At 41.7% G+C, this 25,151-nt stretch overlaps 2 protein-coding genes across 7 annotated transcripts; one reads left to right on the top strand and one right to left on the bottom strand.

Moving 5' to 3' along the window:
- Positions 1-693: 693 nt before the first annotated feature.
- LOC120803827 (proline-rich protein 36-like) lies at positions 694-15,857 on the bottom strand. Of its 5 annotated transcripts, XM_040152782.1 has the most exons (14): positions 15,428-15,600; positions 15,238-15,325; positions 14,427-14,653; positions 13,304-13,443; positions 12,158-12,260; positions 11,603-11,774; positions 7,183-9,648; positions 5,687-6,708; positions 5,179-5,287; positions 4,876-5,021; positions 2,941-3,702; positions 2,653-2,705; positions 2,351-2,417; positions 694-826 (listed from the first exon to the last, which is right to left on the bottom strand). In XM_040152782.1, the coding sequence occupies exons 4-14, from the start codon at positions 13,417-13,419 to the stop codon at positions 755-757; spliced, it is 5,088 nt and encodes a 1,695-aa protein (XP_040008716.1). In that variant the 5' UTR covers positions 13,420-13,443; positions 14,427-14,653; positions 15,238-15,325; positions 15,428-15,600; the 3' UTR covers positions 694-754. The 5 variants fall into 5 exon arrangements, with proteins under 5 accessions (XP_040008716.1, XP_040008715.1, XP_040008718.1 ...); XM_040152781.1 differs by lacking the exons at positions 15,238-15,325; positions 15,428-15,600 and adding an exon at positions 15,607-15,857; XM_040152784.1 differs by lacking the exons at positions 15,238-15,325; positions 15,428-15,600 and adding an exon at positions 15,786-15,841.
- Positions 15,858-17,889: 2,032 nt separating this feature from the next.
- On the top strand, positions 17,890-23,865 carry LOC120803297 (SH3 and cysteine-rich domain-containing protein 3-like). 2 transcript variants are annotated; one of them, XM_040151634.1, is made up of 13 exons: positions 17,890-18,154; positions 19,044-19,084; positions 19,647-19,725; positions 20,545-20,701; positions 20,852-20,949; positions 21,142-21,202; positions 21,734-21,831; positions 22,013-22,082; positions 22,396-22,445; positions 22,594-22,676; positions 22,864-22,915; positions 23,051-23,188; positions 23,614-23,865. In XM_040151634.1, the coding sequence occupies exons 2-13, from the start codon at positions 19,077-19,079 to the stop codon at positions 23,719-23,721; spliced, it is 1,002 nt and encodes a 333-aa protein (XP_040007568.1). In that variant the 5' UTR covers positions 17,890-18,154; positions 19,044-19,076; the 3' UTR covers positions 23,722-23,865. The 2 variants fall into 2 exon arrangements, with proteins under 2 accessions (XP_040007568.1, XP_040007567.1); XM_040151633.1 differs by having other exon boundaries at positions 20,852-21,030.
- The last annotated feature ends 1,286 nt before the right edge of the window (positions 23,866-25,151 follow it).

The following is a 25,151-nucleotide window of genomic DNA, read 5'->3' as shown; positions in this document are numbered from 1 at the left end:
AAAAGTTATTTCATAGAGAGGAAAAAAAAACATTACAAAAAAATGAAACTCAAGTCTGTTCCTTCTTATATTCTCTTCCAGCACCTTTCAAAACGTTTTCATGAAATACAACCGCTGTGTGTCTCTTTATCTTACTAACAGACAGGGTCTCGTTTACTAAAATGAAAATGAATTCAACTAACGGTTGGACAGTGAGGGGCTCAGCAATAGCACTGTTGTCCAACACACACTCAGACACATAAAAAGACACACACATCCATACACCTACAGACACACTTTCAACAGAGAGCATCGTTCAAGTAGATGGGCTTTATCCTGACTCACAGTTATGCACTGATGAGAAGAAAACAGTACTCTTATTATTTTTTGTTTTCTCATTGACATAATTCTAACACCAACCATAATTAACAGATCTCTGATCACAATGTCAAGCAACCATTATTTTGTGAACTAGACCTAAGAGAAGACCTAAGTGAAGAAGTATCCACAAACTCTTCTTTTTTTTTAAATTTATTTATTTATTTATTTTTAAACTTTTTATAAATTAATTTTTCAGACTAGATCTCTCTCCTATGTGTTTTTCATAGTGGTTGCCATAACAATGGTTGACATGACAACATAATATTAGTGCAGTTGAATTTAAAAAAAAATTGCTAAAGACTGGGGACGATGGTGGAGAGATGGGGGGGGGGGGGGGGGGCATCTAGCCACCTTTGATTGGTGAACAGCTCTGACTGACAGCTCCCTCCACCAATCACTGCCTCTGAGACCTGGCGCCTCGTCGCCTCCTGCCGCGGACTGACCTCTCAGGCTTCAGCAGTGCTGTCTGGAAGAGAGAGAAATTGCATTCACATCAGTCTCATCTCCTTTCTGGCCGCCCAGTGGTGGAATGACTTTACCACTGCATTCAGAACTGCACAATCACTCCCAGATTCCCAGCCTTGAGCAGAAACCTTTCCCTGTAGCAAACCCTTCACAGCTGGAGTGCAGAGTAAACTACAGAACACTGCCCCTCCGGTTTGCACAGATTCAGTGTCTTGCTTTCGCTGTTTTAGGAATCTAAACTAGAACCCCACTGCTTTTTGAGGTTAAAGGTTCATTCTCGACCTTGAAAAAGCAATCTCACTTCAAGGTCAGTTTAGGATTTTTTTCTCAACTGCTGTTTGGAGGATCAAGAATGTACCTCAGCTTTTTAGCCAACATGGATGAGAAGTCCTTAAAATGTTCAGACAAAAATGGAAAATTGGAACTCCTGCGTTTCTATGACAAATGGGCAGCTCAAGCTGCTAATGAAGGTCATGTGATCTTTATTAAAAAAAAAAAAAAAAAATTTTCAACTGCTGCTTTTGGATTTTTTTTTTTTTTAAACTTGTGAAAAAGATTATTGTTCTTTTTTTAAATTTAATTTCTTTGTGCTACACTGGGATTGCTGTGGTTTTTCTTCACTGCACTAACTCTGAGTTCCCTTGGCACAGGCAAATTAAAGCACTTTCACTGACTGTTACGTTCGTACAGTATATGAATAATCTAAGGGGGATGGTAAAGCAGCAATTTGATGATGTGAAACGGTCACATGATTCTACTGCCATGCTAGCAGCTATGAGGCTGTATTATGCTGAATGATGATTTTAGTATGCTAACACGCCCACAATGCTAATATGCTAATGCTTGGCAGGTTTAATATATAACATGTTCATCGTATTAATCTAATGTGTTAGCATGCTAACGTTTGCTAATTATTAATAAAAACAAAGTAAAGCTAAGACTGATGAAAACACCTTTTGCAGGTATTTGGTTATAAATACTGGACAAATTAAAACTTGATGGCACTAAATGAAAAGTCGAATGATCACCAAAGTGATAGCAATTAATCCTGATGGGTCTTTGGATGTGTGTACCAAATTTCATAATAATCCACTCAATAACTTTTGAGGCATTTAACTCAAAACCAAAAATGTCAACCTCATGTTGGCCCCAGAGGAAAAGTAAGGGGATCACCAAAGTCAATAGAATTCATCATCTGGGGACCATGAATGTCTGAAGAATATTTAATGGCAATCCATCTAATACCTGTTGACATATTTTAGTCTGGACCAAAGTGGTGGAGTGATTGACTGGCCAGCCGGAAGGCTGACCATGGCTAAAAATATGTCAAGCTGCTGGAGAGTAACAACAGCATATTCATTAACAGCCACTGGGGGTAAAACCCACCGTGCTTTAAAGTAAGACTGGTGGCTTGGAAAAAGTCTGACTCAAAGAGTTCAATGATACTAATGAGAGGTAATCAACCAGTGCTGCTGATAATTAAACCAATAGATCTGAGAGTCACTCAGGGGAAGCTGGGTCTTACCGTAGCCTTGGTTTCCTCTAGTGCTGTAGCATCCATGTCTCTGAAGTCTTCTAACACATTCTGTAGCCTAACAAAGTAAGAAATACTTTAGTACTCAGTACAGCACGATATAGCCAAACACACATGATAGGACAGTTGTAATGAAGCATCAGCGAAACTAAAAGCTTGTCTAATGTATTGAAGATTACAGTCCAAGCTCTTGTGACCTGAGCCATTCTGATTTTTACTGAAGATTGATTTATCCAGGTAAGTCCCCTGTCTAGTACATGTCTGGGAAATTAATCGTTAACAAGACAACTTACGTTTGTTTCCTTTTCCTTCCTCTTCTGGCTCCACCCGCTGTTCCTGCTTGATCCTTGGGAGGTAGAATCAGAAATCACATTACAAAAATATCATAATGAAAGCATCTATCAGTGATTTAAAATGTAGCCACTCAAGTACATCACAATACTACAGCCCTTTATTTTTAAAGTCTTTGGTCCATACAAAGATCCAAATTCTGAAGTCTCAGCAAGGTGATGATGCAGTCCCACTTTGTGATATGAAATTGTGCCTGATTTTTGAAGAAAACAGAAGACCCAGACACTCACCCTTCCCTGTTCGGTGTGCAGCAATGTCCCAGCTGTCTCCTCATTGGGCCTCCCACTGCATCCATCCCTAGGACTGAGGTACCCTGAATGGGGAAGATGCCCCTGCCTATCCCCCCCTGCCTCCACAAAAGGGCACGCAGCTGCAGCAGGCCCAGTACAGTCTGTCTTAGCCTCCTCCAAGTATATGGGTGGCATAGGAGGCTCTGGGTGGGTATGTCCCTCTACTATGACTGGCTTCCTTTGTAAGGGTGATGTAGACCCGTCCTCAGTGGGTTTGGGTGTCCCCTGGGCTGGGGAATGGGCTGCTGCTTCCAGGCTGAGTCGGGATAAGTCTGGGTTGCGGAGGGAACAGGCCCTACGTGGACTCAGGGAGACTGGGGCACTTGCCTGCGGCAAAGTTGGGACAGGGGTGGACGGGGTATGGTGCTCCACAGGGAAAGAAACTGGCGGTAAGGCACAGAAGGGTGAAGTGGGGTCAGATGGCCCCAAGTGGGCTCCGTCTTCCTGCTCTTTAGCACTGACTTGGAGGAAGGAGGTATAAATCGTGTCCATGAAAGAGGTGTAAGGATCGATAACAGACCTGCCCTCAGATTCTCGCTGGGGGGGTGGGGTGGGTTCTTGGGCAGGGGCCAGAGCTGGAGCAGGACTGGGGACCACATCAGGACTGATCTGACTGGCTGGAATGTCTTCCTGTGGGGCAGGGCTTTGTGTTTCCTGCATTGAGACTGGCTTTTCTCCCTCTGAGGGCGGTGCAAGGTTTAGCTGGAGGAAAAGGAAAAAAGTTCAGTTCAATCAGGCGGTCAAATATCCCAAAATAATATTTTTTTTTCTCATTGGTGCAAAACAATCAAAAGCAAATTATCCACATTTCCTGACATCAGTATATACTGTGCAAAGCTGGTAATAAGCCACAGACAATTTATAACAGCCTTTATCACTGGGTATCTGCCAATACAGTGTACGATCCAATGTATCTGACTCATTGAAATCACAGCTATAGAGTACTAAATTTGGCACACCTTTTTTCACAACACACTTAAAACAAATACTGAAGGACCTGGTTCAAAACCATTAAGTTTCCCAAGCTTAAATTATTGATTAGATATGAATAAAATTTTAAGTGGGAGAATTCAACTCGTAAAACTGATGTGATGCAATCTGCTAGAGAGAAGACGTCTCACTCTGTTTGAGTGGTTGGACCTGCAGAAACACATGCAGTTGTACTGTGGTGTCACAGAGCAGAGGTTCTTCCCTCAACAAAGATATCTGACTGAATACAGATACCAGCTTGCAGAGAACACTTTAACTAGACAGCAGACAAGTTTCAGTTTGGCCTGTCATTTGGCTGGTATGACCTGCTGCTGGAAAGATTTAGCATTTAAACCTGTAAAAGTGAGTCATTGCGGGTTAAAAATGGGAAGCTGCTACCTGCATATTTTGTAAACTGCTCTTTGCTAATGAGAAAGAGAGTTGGAGTAAGAGTTTAGCAAATCCACATTACATTATTTTTCCAATCTGGGAGTCAGAATTCAAGCATCACATACGCAGGTGGGCACAAATACATTACAAATACAAAACATACAGTCACAAACTCTTAATTTTCACTCGCATGTGCAGTGAAATGCTCCAAGTGTAGAGCCCAGCAGTCATAAAGGAGAGCAGTGTTGCAACACTAGCAAGCTGAGCTGGACAAAACAAGCTACAGTACAGTAAAGAAAGGATCTGATTTTGACTGGCTTTATTTCAGCAAATACCAATCCTTTATATGCCCACATCAGCCCAGATTCTGATCTTTAGGATCGGCTGAGGACATCTCTAGTTAAAAATTCAAAGCATCATTGAACAATCCAAGTGCATGCGTCTAAAATATCATCCCTTTTTAGGTGGGAGCCTACTGATATACTTTATCTGCTAAGCTATATCCCAGTTACCTACCTGTATGTTATTGAGCAAGTTGATGGCCCCATCAGGACCCTGCAACAGAGGCATGCCCAAAGCAGAGGTTTGGACTGGGGGTAGGAGGATGGAACCTGCTCCAATCCCCACCATGTTATGGAGGCCTGTGATGCCAGAAAGATCTCCTACAGAAGACACAGTTCGTAGATGCACTGATATAAGGGCTTATTGCTACAGAAAGCAATGTTTTAAGTTTTGATACTGAGAACAGATCATGTATTCCTGACTTACGGACTTTAAACTTGAGGAAAAAAAAGTGTTACAGGGTTGGCACTAACTCACCTAATACAGCAGGGTTAAGCAAAGTGGGAAGTAACTGTTGGAGGATGGGGTTGTCCTTGCCTTGGAGAGATAAGGGTATGAGTGTGTCAACACCAGCATCAGTAGGTACCTGGAGAGTAGAGTAGAGGAGAGGAGAGGATTTGAGTTTCAAGAAGAAAAAAAAAAAAAAAAAAAAAAAGGTAGAGACGGGGCCAGAGAAATACAGTCAAGACAGACAAATTCTTGTCTCTCTCTGTCAAAATAATAATGTTTCCAAAAATATGTGTATTCGCTACTCAAATACCTTAAGACAGACAGACTATGACCAACCCAAACTATGTAGTTTGAGGAGGGCTTCATTTAAAAGTAGTTCAGGGAAAAACATTTTTAGCAGTGAATTTTCTGTGTTTTTGAGATAAGAGACTAACAGGGAAAAAACAAAGGAGCAGTTAAGGAAATGGGCTCAGGTTTTTCAAGGGAAACTAGGAGGAGCTCAGAGGAAAGAGTTATAGGAGACAGGAGAGCCTACCTGAGGTTGGGTATGTTGGGTTTGCTGTGCAGGAGCTAATTGGGTGTGGGGAGGCGGGTGGAGCTCAGCAGAGCTCAGGGCAGCAGTGAGCAAGGCTGGGCTGAGGGGCAGGAAGGCGGCAGGGGGAGGAGGAAGAGTGGCAGGAAGGAGCAAAGACTGCAGGGCTTGGAGAGCGCCCTCAGCTCCTGGAGGAATGGGGAGAAGGCCCTGGGCGACCTCCAATAGCCCTGGGCCTGGCAGGGTAGATGGATCCAGGAGGCCAGAGGCCTTATCCAGAGTGAGGCCCTCCAATGTGGTGGGGATCTGCTGTGGATGCTGGAGGGGAACTTCTAAGCTGACCTGGCTCAACTGACCCAGCCCAGACAGAGGTAACAAAGGTGCCTGGTGTTGCCCGAGCAACAAGGAGGCCATAAGCAAAGCCTGAAGGCTAGGTTTTTCCGTTAGCCCTAAATCAGCTTCCTGTCCTGTGGTAGGGGTTGAGGCTGGGGGTGGGAGTGGGTTCAACAGGCCCAAAAGGTTCAGAGGCAACTCCCCTTGGGCACCACTCAACAAGGGCAACAAGGGAAACAGAGGATTGTTTATCTGTTGTTGCTTCTGTTGTTGATCCTGGTTTTGCTGCTGTGTCTCTTGTTGTTGTATCAGTAACTGCTGCTGCTGCTGCTCTGATTGCTGCTGCTCTGCAATATTCTGTGGTGTTTGTAGTGTAGCATTGGCAGAGGGTATCTGTGCATGTTGTCCTCCCAACCACACCCCACCTAGGGGCAATGAAGCAAGGACTGTAGGGTCCAGGAGGGATGGTAGACCTCCTGTGGATGACAGCAGCTGAAGCAGCTGCTCTTGGTTCATGAAGGGGAAGGCCTCTGCCAGAGGTAAAGGAGGGGTTGAGTCACCCACAGCTGAAGGGGTGGGGGGATTGTTATTATCCCCAAGACGAGAGGAGATGGCGGGCCCAGGGCTGGTGGCTGCTGGAGGTTTGGCCACTGTGGTGACCTTTGGGTCCACACATCCAGGCTCCTCTGGCCCTGCAGAACGAGAGACATGAATAATTCACCTCTGCTCAGGGTGACTCATCAAGTAATAAACCAACCTTTTTTTAACACAGGTTTTAACTGTGATGGCTGCCTCTTGGGCAGCAATGAGTGCTGATAGTTAGCTATAAAACAGCATTAGATTCACAAGCTAGCAATAACCATAGAGGGTGCAATCATGAGAAAAAAAAAAAACAAGTATCCCTTGCCCTGAACCATTGTAAGACACATGGGCATCTGTAAAGCCTGATTAAGGCTAGGCAGAGCTCATGACCATACACAAAACTAAGCAAACTAAGCACTAAGCACACTTGTATGAGCGGAATTTTTCAAAATCTTGATATCTTTGTAGGTACATTTTCAGTATATTGCAAATCTCTACAAACCATATTACTTCTATATGAATTCATAAACTTAGATTATATCTTCAAGACTAAAAACATACTTCAGACTCACAAATATCCTCACCTGCTGTGTGATTTCCTTGGGAAGACATCTCAACATCAGTGGTACGTTCGGAGGAGCTGCCCTCCCCCTGTGGCACAGTGGAAGATGCTGCGAGAAGGGCCAGGACATGGTTGCTAAGATCAAGAGGCTTTGGGGAGGTGGATATTGCCATAGAAACACTGTCTTGAGAATGACTCAGGTCAACTGATGTTGATATGCTGTTATTACTTATTTCCATTGCCACAGTGCCCTCTGGTGAGGCTTCCTGCAAAGGTGCCAAGGAAACAGAGTCTATTGTAGTAATGTGATTCTCAGTTGGTTGATGCTTGTCTGAAGTAGTTGGAGACATATGCTGAGATGGGCTGCTGCTGTTGTGTAAAGCTACATTTGAGTTGGACAGCACTGCTGAAGAAGGAGAGTGTCTTTGTAGAGGGCTTGATTTAGTAGACTGAGGGTGTGAATGAGACTGCAGTGATCTGAACTGAGAGGAAGTGGGAGGAGGAGAAAGCGGCTGTTGCACAGAGGGCAGAGAATTAGTGTCATTGGTTCGGCAGGGTGACCGACTCTGGGGGTGCCTGACGTTAGAATGATGAGGGGGAGAAGAGGGTGACAGTCTGGGGCTCTGTTTAGTAGTGTGTCCACCTCCTTCAACAGATACAGACCCTGGCTGAGCAGAAGCAGAGTTGGATGCTGAGGCTGCGGCAGAGGCCTGCGCATTCTGCACACTGAGCAGGTGTAACAGAGCAGACAGAGGCTGGGTTGGAGGGTCCAAGCCAAGAGGTGTAGGTGTCAGGCCTGTAGTGAAATCCAGAGCCTCATTTTGTCGAGAAGGCCTGGAAAGATGTGCTGTCTGTCGAGGAGCAGGGTGCCTAGGCATCTGCCCGGGGAGGAGATGATGATGGGTTTCCAACATGACAGCATTCTGGTTCTGCACAGCTGAGGTAGAGGAGGAGGAGGAGGAGTGCCAGGAGGAGGGGGAGGAAGACGAGGAAAGGTTGATAACTGTAGCAGAAACAGCTTCTCCTGGTGGGGTCTTCTGTGGCCCATTAGCCAGCTGCTGGGTGTCTCTTAGCATGCTGAGCACTGTCGGAGATCGCCGTTGCCTCTTCCTGTGCGACGCGTTGCGCTCTGCTGTGGGAGGCAGGTGGGGCAAAGAGGAAGCCAGAGACTGGGCCAGAGAGTGGGATGGAGGAAAGAGGATGGCGGAGGCTGCTGCAAGGGAGGGACGGGGAGGCCTAGTAGGAGTGATGGAGGAGGGAGGGTGGCTGTTATGTAAAGTGCTGTTAGTTACCTTTGTTGACTGTTGCTGCTGTGCCTCTTTCAAGACCTCCAGGGAAGAGGGCAAGCTCACTGCGTTGCTCGCCATATTGGAGCTCTGGCCCTGGGTTACCTGGTTAGCTAGCTGAGCCTTGGCAGCCGCAGAGAGCAAGTTACTTGCAGGGAAAGAAGCTGAGTGCAGCATTTTGCCCTGATGGCTGTGGTGGTGGTTCAGAAATGGCCCCAGAGGTAAATTAGAGGGGCCTGCGGAGTTCAACCCAAAACCTGGTGATCCGGCACTGGAAGTCTGACTCATGATACTCTTTGAGGGCTTCGAGGACAGAGCATGAGGGTTGCTACTGCTTTGGTTGGTCAGTAAGGAGGGGTTATTAGGGTTTAGGAGGTGGTGGTTATTAGTGCTGCTGTTGCCTGAGTTCTTAAACTGCTCCAAGATATCTTCCAGCTTGTACTTTGGGAAGTGGGGGCTGGGATTTGGGGAGCCAACAGGGAGAGGGGAGTGTGGAGAGGAAGGAGTGGATTTCCTCCTCTGAGGCAAGTTACTTCCCATCTGTCCTCCTCCTTCTGCTGCTGTTGAGCCTCCACCCTGCTCAGAGAGAGGGGAAGGAGAGGCTGAAGGGTGGCGGGTCCGCTGGTGAGGAGAAACACAGTTCATGTTATGGACAGAGGGTGAGAGAGAGGGAGACGGAGAGAGGGTGGAGCCTCCCACAATGACACCATGAGGATGACTGGCGTGAGTCTGTCCTCCTCTTCCTCCTCCACCAAAGGTCATAGGGGAAGAGGGAGGAGGTGAAGAGAGGGGCCCTAGCCGAGGAGAACCAGGAGTCTCTGGGGTTTTGGGTGTTCTTTGACCTTGACTGACGTTTTGAGGTGTGGGAGTGCGGGGTGACCTCTGGACAGCGCTGTAAGATTGGAATGAGGAGTTGGATGAAGAGGTGGAGGACGCAGGGAGAGGAGGAGGATGGTGAAGCCTTCTTAGAGTATCTAAGGGATGGTGAGAGTTTGTGCCTGTGTGAAGGATGGGGGAGGAACCATTATAAGGGTAAATAAACTGGTGGGGGGATTTGGGGCTGGCACAGGGATTTGAATGGAAGTTGTTGTGGGGTCGAGCAGGGACTGGATGGAGTTTGGGATGGTAAATGCCACGGTCCTCTTCTTCCCGCTCCACGAGTACCCCCTTTGGATCACGGCTGTCTACTCGACTGCTCACCTCTGGAAGTGGAGACACACACACACACACACACACACACACACACACACACACACACACACACACACACACACACACAAAGCTTGTTACTTAATTTCTCTACTTTCATAAATGGTCTACTATTTAGTTTATAAACTAATTACTGCGTATGAATATTCTTTCATAAATCACTGACTAAGTGAGCGCTCAGGAAAAGCTTGTGATGTTTAAATTTGATGCTTGAGGTAACTGGTGTTCAATCTCTTCACCATGCAGTGTGCTATGGAAATACTACCAAACAAAACCTCTCACTTTTATCAGCTGGTAGTTTTAGAAAAGTCTGTGGAAGCACAATTGGTGTCGAAAAATTGCAACACAAAAATATGGCACCTTCCCAGTAGATAATACTCGGTAAAAAGTGAGGGGAGTCAAATGCAAAAAAGGGTGAGAATTTATTATGCTTAATATGTGCACAAATAAAGGTATTTAATGGCATGAAAAACAGATAAGGCTTGGATCAGCAGCTACTCCCCTGGAGCCCACATACTTTCTGGATGATAAATAACTGCATACCTCAATTGTTCATACAAGTCTCGCACATGGTCATGAGGGTTGTTGTTGAATCTAACGGTTGGGCACTTGGTGCATGTCTGTCTGATGTAAAAATCAGTCGTAGAGAGAACTCTAACGACACTGTACTTAAAACAAAAAACACCCCAGTTTGTGGTAATTGGCAACATTCTTTTCAGACAAATAGTTTCACTCACTTGAGGAATTCATACACTTCTAAATCCACATGTAAAAGCTGATGATGATAATGTATTTGTTATTTTCCCAACAACTCATCTGAGCAAACAAACGCTAAATATCTCCTTCTCCCAATGTGGAAGTACATTACTGCTATTAAAATATCAGTGGTTTCAATTCTGTGTTGCTGACAGCTGCTGGACTGACTAGTACTCGTTTTTTTTCAATCCCACACCCACCTGCTCCCACATGATTTGAGACCATCATTGCCTGCTCCTACAGATTCCTGAAAACACTCCTGCCCAATCCCATTGTGATTCTGATCACACGCAATCAACTGTTTTTTTTTTTTTAATTCAAATCGAAAATCTGTCTAGCCCTTCCTACAGGGAAAGTAAGACGCATACAGCACTTTTGTGGATTTTTCTTGAGGCAGCAGGATCTAAAAATGTATCTAAGAATTATTGATCATTTCACTGTTTCTCTGATATCTAATACTAATTGTCATATTAACAGACACAAACCAGAAAGTAAAACGTCAGACTTCAGAGTAGCAGTGATGGTGTTATTGTTTAAAGAACTGATTTGGATAAGGGATGTTAAACTTGTGTAACTTGAAATCTTGTATCCAACTGCACAATTAGTGTGATTAAGCAAACAGAGAGACAGCAATGAGAGAGAGAGAGAGGGCAGAGCGAGAGACAGTTTGTGGAAGAAATGTATTTGGAGGCATGTGGTTTACTGGAAGATAGAGTATTTACAATATAATGACAGCCTCTCATACTTTCATTAATGAAATTTCATCTCTAATTCATCCCACGGTAATGACGATACTGACCATGCGCTCCCACACACATTAAAGTAAATTTGTGTTGGGTCCTGTAGGAGCTTCGAGACCATAGTCCCATTGCAGCCCCCGACATGAGGTTACCATTGTGCGCACAGCACACTCAACCCCAACATCACAGATCAACAGAGGTCAAGATTTTGTTACAATCTGACAGACATGAAGTGGAGACACCTTACAGAGAGACATCATCCACACCAAATTAAAATGAGCATTTCCTATGTGATGCTGATCAGCATATTTTTTAGTAAATCTGTAGAATTCAGTATAGAGCAGTTATTTCAACAGTTTTTATTTACAATTTATTAGAAAATGTTTGATATTACAAAGCTACAGGAGTAGCACGTCTCATTTGTAGTGTGTTTCAATTCTTCAAAGTTTACCTGGATGATGAAGGTTGGCGAAGGGCAGCTGTGAGGCCTGCATACTGCGACACAGAGCAGCCATCGCTACCACTTTCCTGCGGTGGTTACACAGTTTGGTCATGTCCTGCTCTGTTTTGCCTAATGGCTGGCTGTACTGTTCCACCTTCACTCCCACAGTGAAGTTGAAAACCTGCAGGAAACCAGATGGATTAGACGGAATTCAAAGGGAAATCTTTTCCGACCGTTAATTAAATTTAAGACAAGTAAAAAGGCACCAGTGGGGGTATTTGACACTCATGTATGCATACTCACACAAGGATCGCTGCTTACTGTGCCTGAAAAAATGACTCTAGAGTAAAACTAACCGACCACACTGGTCAAATGAGTTTGAAGAGGTTAAAAGGTCCTCACCATGTTGTTTAAATATTCGTATGTCAATAAGTGCACAATGAAGGGGCCATAGTTTGTGGAGGGTAAATACGATAGCAGTAGTGTTTTAATATGTATTCATAAAGCGAGAGCAACTCCCACATCAACAAATATACAAATTTATAACTTTTAGACCGGGTTTACCTTCTGGATGATGAGTGGACACTCAAGACCACATTTGCAGGTGCCATCAGTCAACAGATAGGTCTTGACCTCCTCCAGAGAGGACAGGGCAGTGCCACTGGGACTACAGGAGGATGGCAGCAAGAAACTGTTACAGCAAACTCAAAGCAAAATCGACAAGGATATGAACAAAGATTCAAAGGTTCAAAGCACAGCAAAGTTCTCAGTTGCAAACCTGAACACATAGAAGATCTCCATATTTGAAATCTCACTGAGATTTGAGGATTTGAAGGATTTAAAGCCATCTACAGGGCTGCATACACATACTGAAAAGATGTTTAAAGTGGCTCTTAAAACTGTCCTGCTGTAGTAAAGAAACTCTGAAATTTAGCCAAGTAAATTAAAATGAGAACCAAATTTAGAAATTAGAAATGTAGAAAGAAAGAAAAATCAGAAAAGTAGAAAGATCCTCTCTTAGATCCAGCAAATCTTTATTAATAATAGATTAGGTTTCTGTAATATAGCCCCAAAACTTTCAGCATACATCAAATGTGATTAGACAAAAATTCTCTGAAACTGAACAACTAAAGTCAAGTAGCAAGAACAGATTACGCACAGTCCATATATTATTTGTGGTGATGACGATCCTCATCATAAGACTTATTGTAGTAGTATAGTAATATAGTAGAGTTGATTTGAATTTTATTTCAGCTCCCCGTCTCCTTGTCATCTCCTTTTATGGTTTATTTGAAGAAACTAATTTTGCAGTTACTTGGGTTGCTAGTTAACATTAATGACTTAACTGATCACAAATCTAGATTATCGCCTATGTATAAATGAACTGTTGTTACATTATGTAATGAAATATATGCATTCAAATCCAAATAAACTCTTCTACCTTGAGCTGGCCAAGGAAAATAAAGCAAAGGAAAATCTTTATTTTGGGGGGGGGGGGCATCTTTTATGCAGTATTTTAAAAACAAATCCACAGAAGCCAAGTTCATCTTTCCTGGTAATATCCCTCCATATAGGTTGTCAAAACCAAATTATTTAGCTTATACATACACACACACTCATACATGTACACATTAATAAGCCTTGACATCAAAATCATCTCTCAAAATATTGATAGTCTGCATGGGTTTTTGTTCAACTGAACCAACACACCTGACATAGATCACCTGACCGCCCTCCACTCTCCTCTGCCAGCCGATGGGGACGTGTATTGCAGTGGTTTGGACCCCATCCTTGTCCCCACTGACAGTCTCACTGCCTCCCATCATTTTGTAGCTGCAGCCTGCCAGCACCTTGGAAAAGCAGCTAATGTCAATACATCTTTTTTAAATGCCATAAAATGAAGTTCAGTTTATTTAAAGATCCAAGACTTTTACTTTAAAATGTTACATATCCCTTTTGGCAAAAAATCCTTTTTCTGTATTTAGAAAATCAATGTCATTGTCCAAAATGTTTTTTTGTGTTCTTTTTTAAGTTACGGGCTAAAGATGTCTTACAGTGTCAGTAGTATTCAATAATGAATTTTACTTTTGTAATCTTTTCAATGACATTTGATTGTCATTGTAGAAGGGCGCTTTACCACTGCTTATGAAGTGTAAGTTTGTTCCAAAGAGAGAGACCAAAGTCAGCAAGGACTCCCAAACCAGCTGAACTTCTCTTAACAATGTATGTATACATTAAACTATATTTTTTTTGCATGTAATCAGTAGTAGTATGTTCTGCCTCAGTAGGAGTCACTAAATAAGTAAACACATGCATGCATAAAATGGATGAACAAATGTTTCTGCAGTGACGTCTAAGGTATATCAATGCTCTAATTAAAGCAACCTGCATGCCAAATGTGAGGGCCACATTCATCTTTTTATACAACACCAAATTTCAACATCTAACATCAAATGTTACAAAATTTAACCTTGGCGCCAAGATGAAATCAGCTTAGGTTTAAAAGAATCATAAATAATGCATTCAGTAAGGGCTTCTAATTAAATGTATTGCAGTACTTCATGTCACTTACTGAGACTTCACTTTCCAGCTGTCTTCTAAATACCCAATAGGCCTGGCAAAATGCCTGACATTTACTATCCTTATGTCTGTGCTCCAGACAAGTCAAGCTTCTTCATAAGTTTGTCTCTAACATTTAAAATCCAAAATATGATTTAAAACTGTCACCACTGGGTGTGGCCATGGAAAATGAAAAAAGACTTTAGTGTACTGTCAAGGTACAGTAATAATAAAAATAAATAAAAAAATAAAAACTGAAGCACGTTTTGCATACCTTGTCATCTTTGGGAAGCCAGGATCTGTTTTGGCTAGGGTATCCACTGTCCAATGTACATGCTGGTGGATTAGAAGCACGCAGACTGCCAGTAAAACCTGACTTGATGCCCAAACGCCTGGACTTTCCCCAGCTATGAGGCAGCTCCTCAACTTCGAGGATGACTCCTGCAGATTTTTTTTTGTTCAGTTCACATCAGAGTAGGGACTTGGATGAAGATGGAGAGCCTATAAAGAAAGGTGGAGGTGGATTATGTAATCTGACAGGGAGAACCAGGGTGAATAACTCCCGCAGTAAACCATTTGCTGCAACTGATGTGATCCAGGCGTACGTTTAAAAAAAAAAAAAAAAAAAAAAGATTACATCAGATGCATTACGTTATTAAAAAGAGAAAACAACTTCAGAACAAGCTACTTTGAAGTGGGAGGGTGTGTTTGGATAGGCCCGTGGTTTACTGGATGTTTAGCTACAATATAAAGCAGCTGCCTTTCCAAGAAGCCAACGTGCTACCAACATGGACGGAGCTTGAAATAAAATCATGAAGGAACTGAGTTCAGGTCAACATATCTGCAGTGTGCAGCCACCGAACAATATCTCCTTAACTAAACGGCAGCTAGCAGCTAGGCTAACAGCTAAGCTAACAGGCTACCTTACTTTGTACTGTGTTGCGTGACAGCTGTCAGGCGCACAAAACACTCCGCTGCGAAACTCTTACGTGTTAGCTACGGTAAAAAGAGACGAGCAATGCACAATACAGCTTCATAAAAGAAAAAAAATCCATAAATGTGGCCACCAGATTGCCTTTACTTACTTACTGACAGGCGTTAGCTAGCGTTAGTGTTAGCGGGACCTGTGACCCTCTCTCTGCCTGCTGGCGAAGTTTTGGAGTCTTGGCTTTTCTGGGTCGCGGGAGAATCAAGAGTTAGCTGGTTAGCTAACGGACTAACCAGAGAGTGTTTTGAAAACGGCTGATACTTTAAAAAAAAAAAAAAAAATCCTACAATAAATCCTTCCGCCGTTCAAATCACGTATTCGCGCGATCAGTCAGCTCTCGGCGTTTATGCAACGTCTGCCAGTCGGATTTAAAAACAAAGGGCAATAACGCTTCATTTTCCTGCGCCTGGGATGTCGGTGCTAACGCCAGCAGCTAGGTTAGCAGAGCTAACTGACTGAAATTTACTTGATTGTGGAGAGTCCCGACAACACTGGAGGATGTCCCGCTTACGCTGCTCAGCTATCCAGCCGTCACTTTGCTCTCTGTTCTGCTAAACCGTTTTGCACCCAGATGTATTCCGGCAACCATAATAACGACCTATGTAATCCCAAATTCACAGTTGCCCACTGTTTTTTTTTTCTTACAGATTCCGAGGAAAAAAAAATAATGGAGTTTTCTGTCGGGCATGCGCTCTCAGTACCCAGGGAGTATTGTACCCGACATGCACCGGGACCTTTGTAGTGCTCCAGACAGACATGAGAGAGGAGCAACCTGATGGGCTGCATAATGATATAATAATAACAGGCCCGGGTTACGTGTCTGCTGCTCACAGTCATGCTTTCATGCTCAGCCGTTTGCACTGAATTTCAGCTCCGAAAACACATCGTTTATCAAAATACAGAAATAACGTGTAAACCATGTCCATAAATGCGTATTTCAAAGTGGAAAATGTAAAAATGCCATCCCAAGAGCTCGCCCTTTCATTCCCTGTGTAATGCTTCCATGCGTACCTTAACGTTGCATTATTATATACACTCAAGTGGCAGTTTGTTGGGTACACAAACTAAAACAGTCCTATAATAAATCCTTCGTTCATGAAGGTTATATTCAGTTTTTTTTGTAACTCTTTCAGAGAGGCGTTGATTCAACTGTATGATCATTTTGGAGGCTGCAGTTTGCGCTGCTGTTGAACTGTATTTCATCATAAGGAGAATGGTTTCTGTTATTTAGCCTACCCTCATTGATATAAATGGGGCGGACGAAGTAACAGAAACACCTATCAACATAACACAATATAATTCAACAGCACCGCAAACTGCAGCCTCCAAAATGATCATAACGTTGAATCAGAACCTCTCAAAAATAGTTTCAATACAAACTGAACATTATAACTTTTGTGAAGGTGGGATTTATTTAGGACTGCTGTATTAGGCTGCACTTGTTTTAGCTAGGTGTACCTAATTGCCAAAATGCCAATTGAATGTATGTCTGCCATGGAAGTTAAGTATTTGGCTTATTTGTGTGTGTTTGGCGTTGTCTGTGATTAACACGACTCATTAAGCATACACTGATTATGGTAAAGGCTGAAGTAGATAACCTAGTAAAGCCAGCAACTGCCCTGGGGTTCCAGACCCACAGAGGGCCCAAAGCAAGGACAATTACTCTGTGGTAATTTGATAAACATAAAACGTAATTACTAATAAATAACTAATAGATACACAATGAAACAAGAAAGGACCCTAAAATGGTTAATCTGACCCTGACTTGAATGGCCTGATGATGTTATTTAGCCTCTAGCACCACCACCAGGACAAACTTTCAATTTTCAGGTGAGCCATTCTATGTAAACACACAGCATTTACACACATTCACGCCTCTAACATAGAAGAAAGGGGTCACTAAAATCCCTGATGTTAGTGACCCCGTGACTCCCCTCCTAAGACCACCTCAGGGTCATGGTGACTTGATCAAATATTCTGTCATCTACCCATAGTAACACTGTCTGAGTGTGAAAGTGTGAATCTGTAGACCTGTGCCAGCTACTGTTAAAGCTTTAAGATCTAACTGAAGAAATAATCAGGATGAGTTATTACAGACAACAACACTTCCACTCAACTCCTTTATGAAGTAGTTTAGGTGTAGACAGTAAAAATACAACAGGTCCTGGTCCAGTGTAAGGGCACAGTACAATATTGCATAACCCACAAACAGGGCAGCAGCCAGGGTTTTAGAAACACAGATGTCATGAGTAAAAAACCCCCCCACGCAATGCTAGCCTCCAAAACAAAGCATCACCTCCCCCTACCCCCACATTTTATAGCACACATGACGGCGTAATGCTGTGTCAAAAACAGTAAAATAACAGTGACTTCACCAGTAGCTGCGTCTTGCTTACAATGAAGCATAACCACAATAATTCATATGCACAGATTTAATACAGGACTGACGTGAGTTATCAGATCAAATCTGCGCCTTGTTCTTGCTCTCCATGGGATAAAATGACAAAGACAGTTAAGCAGTTAAGCATTATGAATGCCTTAGTTTTTCCATGTGGGTGTGTGTTTCTGTTGTCTTGGAACAAGTGGGGCAAGGGGAAAGAGGTGAGTATATGTGTGTAATGAAGACAGAAGGAGAGAAAGTATCTGATTTCCCCTCGTCATCTGTGCTCTGTCCAAGGTCCCCAGCTGTCGCAAACACTCAGCTTGACACATGAGTGCTCAGCCTACTAAGCACACAAACACACATGCAAATACACACACAAAATTATTGATAAGTACACAAATACAGAGATATGCTCACACCCCAAGCCTGAAATCACTTTGGAAATCACCTGGAGGGACTATAGGGTGAATAGAGAAAGGGGTCCAGGGTTTTAACACAGAACCCCGAGGGCCTGCAGTGGGAAGGCAGGTTGGTCGGCTGGTTTGTTAGACTCAGGTCCACCGGCCATACAGCACTCCAGTCATCGCCAGCAGGTGAAGGATTCATTCACAGGGACTCACCAACACAACAGGTTAGAAGTTTCTTCTGTGTGATCTGTGTGAATTTTTTACAACAAGCATGTTCCAGTAGAATTTTGAAGCATGGGCTATTCTACTGAAAAGTGTGTTTGCATGACAAAAGTGTGAAAGTCAGTTTATTTCAATTAATCTCAGTGGGACAGTTACGTAAAGCTTTGAATTACTAGTTGAACAATTGGCATATTGGCAATGTTTTTATTCGCAAAGACTGATTGTTATTGCCGTGAATTTTACTCTTCTTTTCCTGACTGGCAGCAGCACCCAAATTTAGCTTGGATTAGATCAAATTTCACAACCCTGGAATAGTTTGGGTCCAGTGGACAAGTGCATTCAAACAGTATGTGTGTGTATGGATATGCAATAAGTGCACATCTACATGTAACTTTTTTTTGTCATGTGTTCATACAGACACGAGAAAAACATCTTGTACATCTGTACTCACATGTCTGTTTGTGTCGCTGTGTGTGCCGTGTCTCAAACAACAGTGTTTGTGCTAAACTACTTCACATCATAAATACTATATGAAATTCTGTTGTGTCACAATAAGGTATTTTTCATTATCCTCTTATAGCGGATAAAGGGTGGCGAAATATCGTGCCTATATCTATGCAATGCATTTTGACTGAATGCCATGTGAAGGCCAACATCCATGCATGACAAATATACAGTAAATAATAAATATCACCTAATTTTCTGCCTATATATTTCATTCAGTTTTGTTTAATTAGAAGTGTACACATATGTGGTGCTTGTTGAGTTCACCCACAATGGCATCTGATATGGGAAAATGATTGTCTTTCTTAAATTAGATAATTTAAGAAAGAGATAATAAAAAGAATAAATGCTATAAACTAATGAATAAATATATAAATATCTTTGTAGGCGAGGAAGCACTGACATTGTCCACCCAACACCATGGACCAGTGAGTATATTTCCTGAAATCCGTTCAATTAACTCTACAATACAAAAATATTGCTAGCCCTACTTTGCCTACCTGCACCTCTTCACCATCTCTACAAGACTCAGTTGAACTGTTAGCAAACTAAATGTTGCAACAGCCCAGACTGAAAAGCACATCATCATCAATTATCCATTTCAGTCTATATTCACATACGATAATGATCAAGCAGCTCTATGTTCATTTGACAAAATGTATCACAGGAGTCTCCAAGAAGAAATAATCACTCAACTATTTTAAGGTGGAATGGCAATTTGATGCCAACACAAAGCATGTCAGTTACATCAGATCTCTCCGTGACGTTATCCTGTGGAAACCTTGTAACCCCAACAACCTTTATGTTCACATGTCCTGTTTGAGGATCACATGTTCACCTACGGACAAATATGAAGTCGAGCATAAAAACCAAAGTTAAGACTTTGAGGATACAAAATTAAGTAAATTTAACTTAAAGCAGTCATATGTAGCTACATGATTGGATCTTACTCATTACTGTTTTTTTTTTCTTCGTGTGTGTGTGTGTCAGGGAGGATGACAAAAACTCAGTGGATATCCATGACAATCCACCAGCTCCTGACAATGTAGTGAGGGAGGACGGAGACACCGTGAGTGACAGGACCATGTCAACCCCTCCACCCCCACTGTTAGCAATGCCATACTCAAGCGGTTCAAAATAGCCACCAGCTGGGACAGGAACACAGTGCAGCGTCAATTGGAAAAATATGAGCTCTGACTTAAGTGTTTCTGTCTTTCATTCCCCTGTGGCTTAAAGAAACACTGCTGGCTGATCTACAAAGGATTATTACTGTAGGTTTAGGTAGAAATGTGATCCTGTAGATGCGCAAAAGAAGAAGACGAAGCTGAACAACAGAATGCAGATCTTGTCATGAACGTTTGGACACATTGTTAGAATAGTGCTCTGCAGTTACGGTGAAATCCAATAGAAGTGCATTTAAAAAAGGTTCACAATTCAATGGCAGACCTCACTCCGTAGGACTTTGGCAATTTGAAAATGTTTAAAGAATACAGAAATCAAACAGACTCTTGAAAGGTGATCTGTTCTAGCGGACACATTTTTTTCACACAGCAAATTTCACAGAACAAAACTCGATTTGACATATCAGGTATCAAATGATGAAAATATGGCAACAAAACTAGTAAAGATTTCACTCAAATTAGACATTTAGTCACTGCCCCTTTCTATTGACCATGATACACAGGGAATGTAGGCAAATGATGCCAGTATTTCAACATTTTGACACTTTTTTACATAAGATTACTACATTATTCACATGAACCTAGTCCACATCATCATATTTTTTCTCCTCTGGAGGCAAAGCCTCAGGGGCAGCATTGAAACAATACCCGTGCATTGTGTGTGTTTTTTTTAATGGCTGTCTGAGATATGTCTTTTGTGTCTCCAGGTCTATTTCATATATGAGGAGGAGGTGGAAGTGGAGGAGAAGGAACCGGAACCTCCTCCCAACCCAGCTCTGCGGGTCAACGACAAACCCCACAAGTTCAAGGACCACTACTGCAAGAAACCCAAGTTCTGTGATGTCTGTGCTCGCATGATCGTCTGTATGTACTGGAAATTTCGTTAAGAAAATATATGCGCAAACATCCACAACATAATATTATATTTTCTGATAAATGTTATGTTTTCTAATTATAAAGCTTGATTCTTGACTTCTGACTGGCCCCACAGATGTCCCTTTGTTTATCTTTCAGTGAACAACAAGTTTGCTCTGAGGTGTAAAAACTGCAAGACAAACATCCACCATGCATGTCAGTCATATGTCGAGTTCCAGAGATGCTTTGGCAAAATTGTGAGTCCTGTTCCCTCTGCTGTCGTGCTCTGGGAATGGATTTCATTCTCTGGGAAACAACAATATCTACAGTACAGTATCGTAGGCCGCTACAACTTATGCATTGTCCCATTACTTTGCCCTTGGGAAGACAGATGTTTATGACTAAAACTGGTTGGAAACATTCAAATGTTCTCTTTTTGTTCCCTGTAGCCGCCTGGCTTCAGAAGGGCCTACAGCTCCCCCCTGTACAGCAGTGACCAACCAGATTCAAGTGAGTCCACTGAGTCCTGAATGACAGTATGTCTCATGTATATCTCGGTTTAACCTTATATTCTGGGCTGTAGCTAACATTAAGGAGACTTAAGTCATGTCCTCGTATTTTTTTTTCTAACAATTAGTGAGGTTTTGACAACGTGGAGAGTTCAAATGCTACAGTTACAAACTTGTTTGTGAGGACTGCAAAATAATACAAAAATAAAGGCTACCTGCTGGTGCGAAGAAGACTTTGAAACAGCATTTTGACCTTCAAGTTGTTTTTTTAGAAATGAAAGCAACTGAATAGTTAACTAAATAAATAAAATACCATTGTCCAGTGCAAACCCTTTATTGGTACAGATAGATACATGATATTCTTTAACAAATAGGCTTTACTCTTTCAGACGACAATTTGATCGCAAAATATAAAATATAAAGGCTGTATCCCGGATTTTAGAAATCCAAGAAATCTTTGACCAGATATCACTTTTCTGAGGTAACAAAATATGGAGATAATTGTCTGACTAACTAGTCTGTCCTTGACCAGACAACCCAAACCGGAACGACCCCGTCTTTGACACCCTGCGGGTCGGTGTCATCATGGCAAATAAGGAGCGCAAAAAGAATGAAAATGACAAGAAAAATGTGAGTGTACAATCTATTTTTAATCAAGCCGTCCCTCACACATTTGTTCACTGACACCAGCAGAAGAAACTGTTCAAGCATTAATTCAAGCAAATACAATGTTATGAAATCATGTATTAATAAGTATATGAAAAGTGATATTTGAATAGAGTGGTGATTTTAACAATGTTTTGTCGTCTAGATGATGATGATGATGGAGGAAGAGGAAGAAGAGAACCAACAGCCCAAAGAGAGTGAGGAGGGAGGAGAAGGTACAAAGAAACTAGACAATTAGATGGTTAGGTGTTCTCTGTGGTATATACTAAGTATAGTCATAAAAAATAACATTTTGTCTATAATCCTATTTCCAACAATGGAATTAAATTAAAAAAAAACATACATCTGAGAAAATGTGCTGTGTTGTGAAAATGCAGAAAAAATGTTTAAGAAGTCACAAATTCAACAAGAATGCTACATACCTACAATAATAACGATAACACGAAACGTTATGTTACTAAATATAAATCCTTTACTATGAAAAAACAAGGCCTTTGTTGGTGACGCTGATATCTGATGTTTACACAGGGAAGCCTGATGATAAGAAGGACAAAGGAGGAGACAAAGCAGATGATAAGGTAAGAAACAGTACAGATCATCAGTCTTCCTCTCAAGAAGCTACTCAGAGCAACTAATGCCGTTTGCAATATCGTACACGCACCTGTTTTTGTTATAAATCAATACCAGTTGTCATAGCCAGTAGCGTATGGGCTGTTTCGTCTACAGAGTAAGGGCACATTCTCCCAGTCCCACTATTACCTGGCTCTCTACCGCTTCAAGGCCATCGAGAAAGACGACCTGGACTTCCAGTAAGTTTGAAAAAACACAAATAACATGCAATGATTACATTCAGCATAAAGCATTTATTCTTTAATTTATTCTTTTAAATCTACCTTCATCTTCAATAATCGAAGACTTTTTTAATGTTGAATTGAATTATCAAACGAAAAGGCAGTGATGAAAGGCACTGACTGTGTATGTGCGTGTGTGTATCAGCCCTGGTGATCGGATCACAGTCCTGGATGACTCCAATGAAGAGTGGTGGAGGGTGAGTCTAGCTTCTTGATTATCTAAGCTTTAATTTGAATCTTTAAATGTGCCGTTTCAGTCTGTAGTAAACCAACTTTAGTTCTGTCCTCCTGTGCTGAGGATGAGCTCAAAGTCTGTTCACTCTATTTTGCAGGGAAAGGTGGGAGATAAGGCAGGCTACTTCCCCACCAACTACCTCATAAAAGTGCGTGCTTCGGAAAGAGTTTACAAGGTGACACGCTCCTTTGTAGGGAACAGAGAGATGGGACAAATCACACTGAAGAAAGATCAGGTAACTGCACAACTGTGTGTGTGGTTGTATGGATACAGTAACTGAACAACACGCAGCAGATTCCTAATCACATTTTTCACAAACACTGTGAGATGTTTTTCATGTGTTGGTGTAACTGCTGCTCACTTATAAGTTAAACCTGGAAAGATATCTGCCGGTAAAGTTTTTCCTCTTCTTTGGAGATCACTGGAAGTAAAGGAAGTATTTATTATCAAAACAACAAACATGTAACATCATCACATCAGCCCCCTGCCCTTGTATATTGTTAATCTTATTAATGTTTTACCATCAAAATGCCCGCTAATCCTGTTGTACCCTCAGTATCAGCAAATAAAAATGGTGCAGGGTGTATAAATTAATGTGTAGAAGCCTTTGAGAGTGTATTGAGTTAACACTGACCACACTGTTGTCACTCTGAGTTTCAGATTGTGGTGAAGAAAGGAGATGAGAAAGGCGGCTACTTGAAGGTCAGCACTGGACGCAAGCTGGGCTACTTCCCTGCTGATCTGCTGCAGGAGATCACTGTGACATAAAAACCATGATATGCAATGAAAGAGCCTGCAACACACTTTAAATATCAGCACAAACTTGGGCAAACTGTTTGGGAGATCCTCCTGATCTTTCAGCAATGTTCTATATTTGTTACCCAAAAAAAAAAAAAAAAAAAAAAAAAAAAATTGGCTCTTATTGTGTCCATCACTGCAGAAGTGTATTTGCTGTGATCTATTTGTGCCTTTGACGCAAAGAAAAGCGCAAGAAAGAATAGATTAATTTGATAGCTTGAAACAGTGTTTCATTGATGCTTACATTTATAAGTTGGAGAGAGACAATCAGGTGATGTATTGATTTGTTGTGAATAGCATAAAAATGAAAACGGTCAGATGCTTTAAGTTACTACATGCTGACTGTACAGTAGCTAGCACCGAGGACAGGTAGAGAAAACCTGGATAGCCTTGCAGAAGATTATAAAGCAATTCATGAATTGATATGAATGTAGACATATAATAAAGGCTTAATGTAAGATGAAACAAACGCATCCATGCATTTCTAAATCAATGTGTCAGTAGGGTTTTTAAAATAAAGGACACTGAGAGCCTCTGTTACATCTCACAACAATACAATGGGTGGCAGATAAATGGTGATAAGAGGTGGCAAATGGGAAACTGATTAATCAAAATGTAAAAATAAAGAATCCCTGTTTAACTTTCAGAGTTTTTTTTTACTAAGCTATATTGTTAAAATATTGTTATTGAATTTAGCTATTTAATCCCATTTAATGTTACTGTTAATTTACATTTCACTGTTTATTCAGCTATGCTCTAAGAATCAAGAATTTTTTAAATTGTATTAATTTAACTGTTTTAAAGTGTGAGTATTTTACTATGATTATTATTGTCTAACAAAATATCTAATGACTTGTTTGTTACCATTTGCGAGGCTCTCTACGTCCTTTATAAAAAATAGAGGCTCCAAAGCTATTTCAACATGTACATAGCTTTATATTAACAAAGGGTGCAAAGACAATCACCAAAATGGGGTTTGTACGTAATTTCACGTGCCCCTAACAAACTGTAGGAAATCTGTATGAAACAAAATGTGTAAAAAACACTGCTCCAAATGGCTTCAAATGTTTGCACTACAATTGCAGATACAATTAGCTGAATGCTTGAAGTACAAATGTTTCAAATATTAAATCTGAAGTGCACTTAAAACTGCCTTTGAAACTTTCTTTAAATGTTTCCAAAAGGCATCATTGTATTTAAAAGAAAAACAAACAGAGAGAGATGCAGAGGAACCTCTCTTGATGCAGTTTCATGCAGTGAAATTTTGTATTAAATGATATGCTAGATTTCTAAAAATGATTATTCTATGTCACATAGGTTAATGTCCCTCACAAGTAATTCTTTCGGATCTTGACTCCAGACTTTCTTTGACTGTTATTTGCATGTTGGCTTAATAACCT

This window comes from Xiphias gladius, chromosome 18, assembly GCF_016859285.1.
Source record: "Xiphias gladius isolate SHS-SW01 ecotype Sanya breed wild chromosome 18, ASM1685928v1, whole genome shotgun sequence".
In the NCBI taxonomy this organism is placed as follows: domain Eukaryota; kingdom Metazoa; phylum Chordata; class Actinopteri; order Istiophoriformes; family Xiphiidae; genus Xiphias; species Xiphias gladius.
Note: the sequence above shows the minus strand (reverse complement) of the source record. Positions and strands in the feature narration are given on the sequence as shown.

What these genes read in the sequence shown, in the direction of transcription:
- LOC120803297 (XM_040151633.1), top strand. An exon ending in TGAGGGAGGACGGAGACACC is followed by an intron (nt 19,726 to 20,544) that starts GTGAGTGACAGG and finishes TTGTGTCTCCAG; the next exon opens with GTCTATTTCATATATGAGGA. An exon ending in ATGAAAATGACAAGAAAAAT is followed by an intron (nt 21,832 to 22,012) that starts GTGAGTGTACAA and finishes TTTGTCGTCTAG; the next exon opens with ATGATGATGATGATGGAGGA.
- LOC120803827 (XM_040152781.1), bottom strand. Translation starts at nt 13,419, where the DNA reads ATGATGGGAGGCAGTGAGACTGTCAGTGGGGACAAGGATGGGGTCCAA. An exon ending in GGTCAGGTGATCTATGTCAG is followed by an intron (nt 12,261 to 13,303) that starts GTGTGTTGGTTC and finishes ATCCTCCTGTAG; the next exon opens with TCCCAGTGGCACTGCCCTGT. An exon ending in ACTTGCTCAATAACATACAG is followed by an intron (nt 3,703 to 4,875) that starts GTAGGTAACTGG and finishes CTTTTCCTCCAG; the next exon opens with CTAAACCTTGCACCGCCCTC.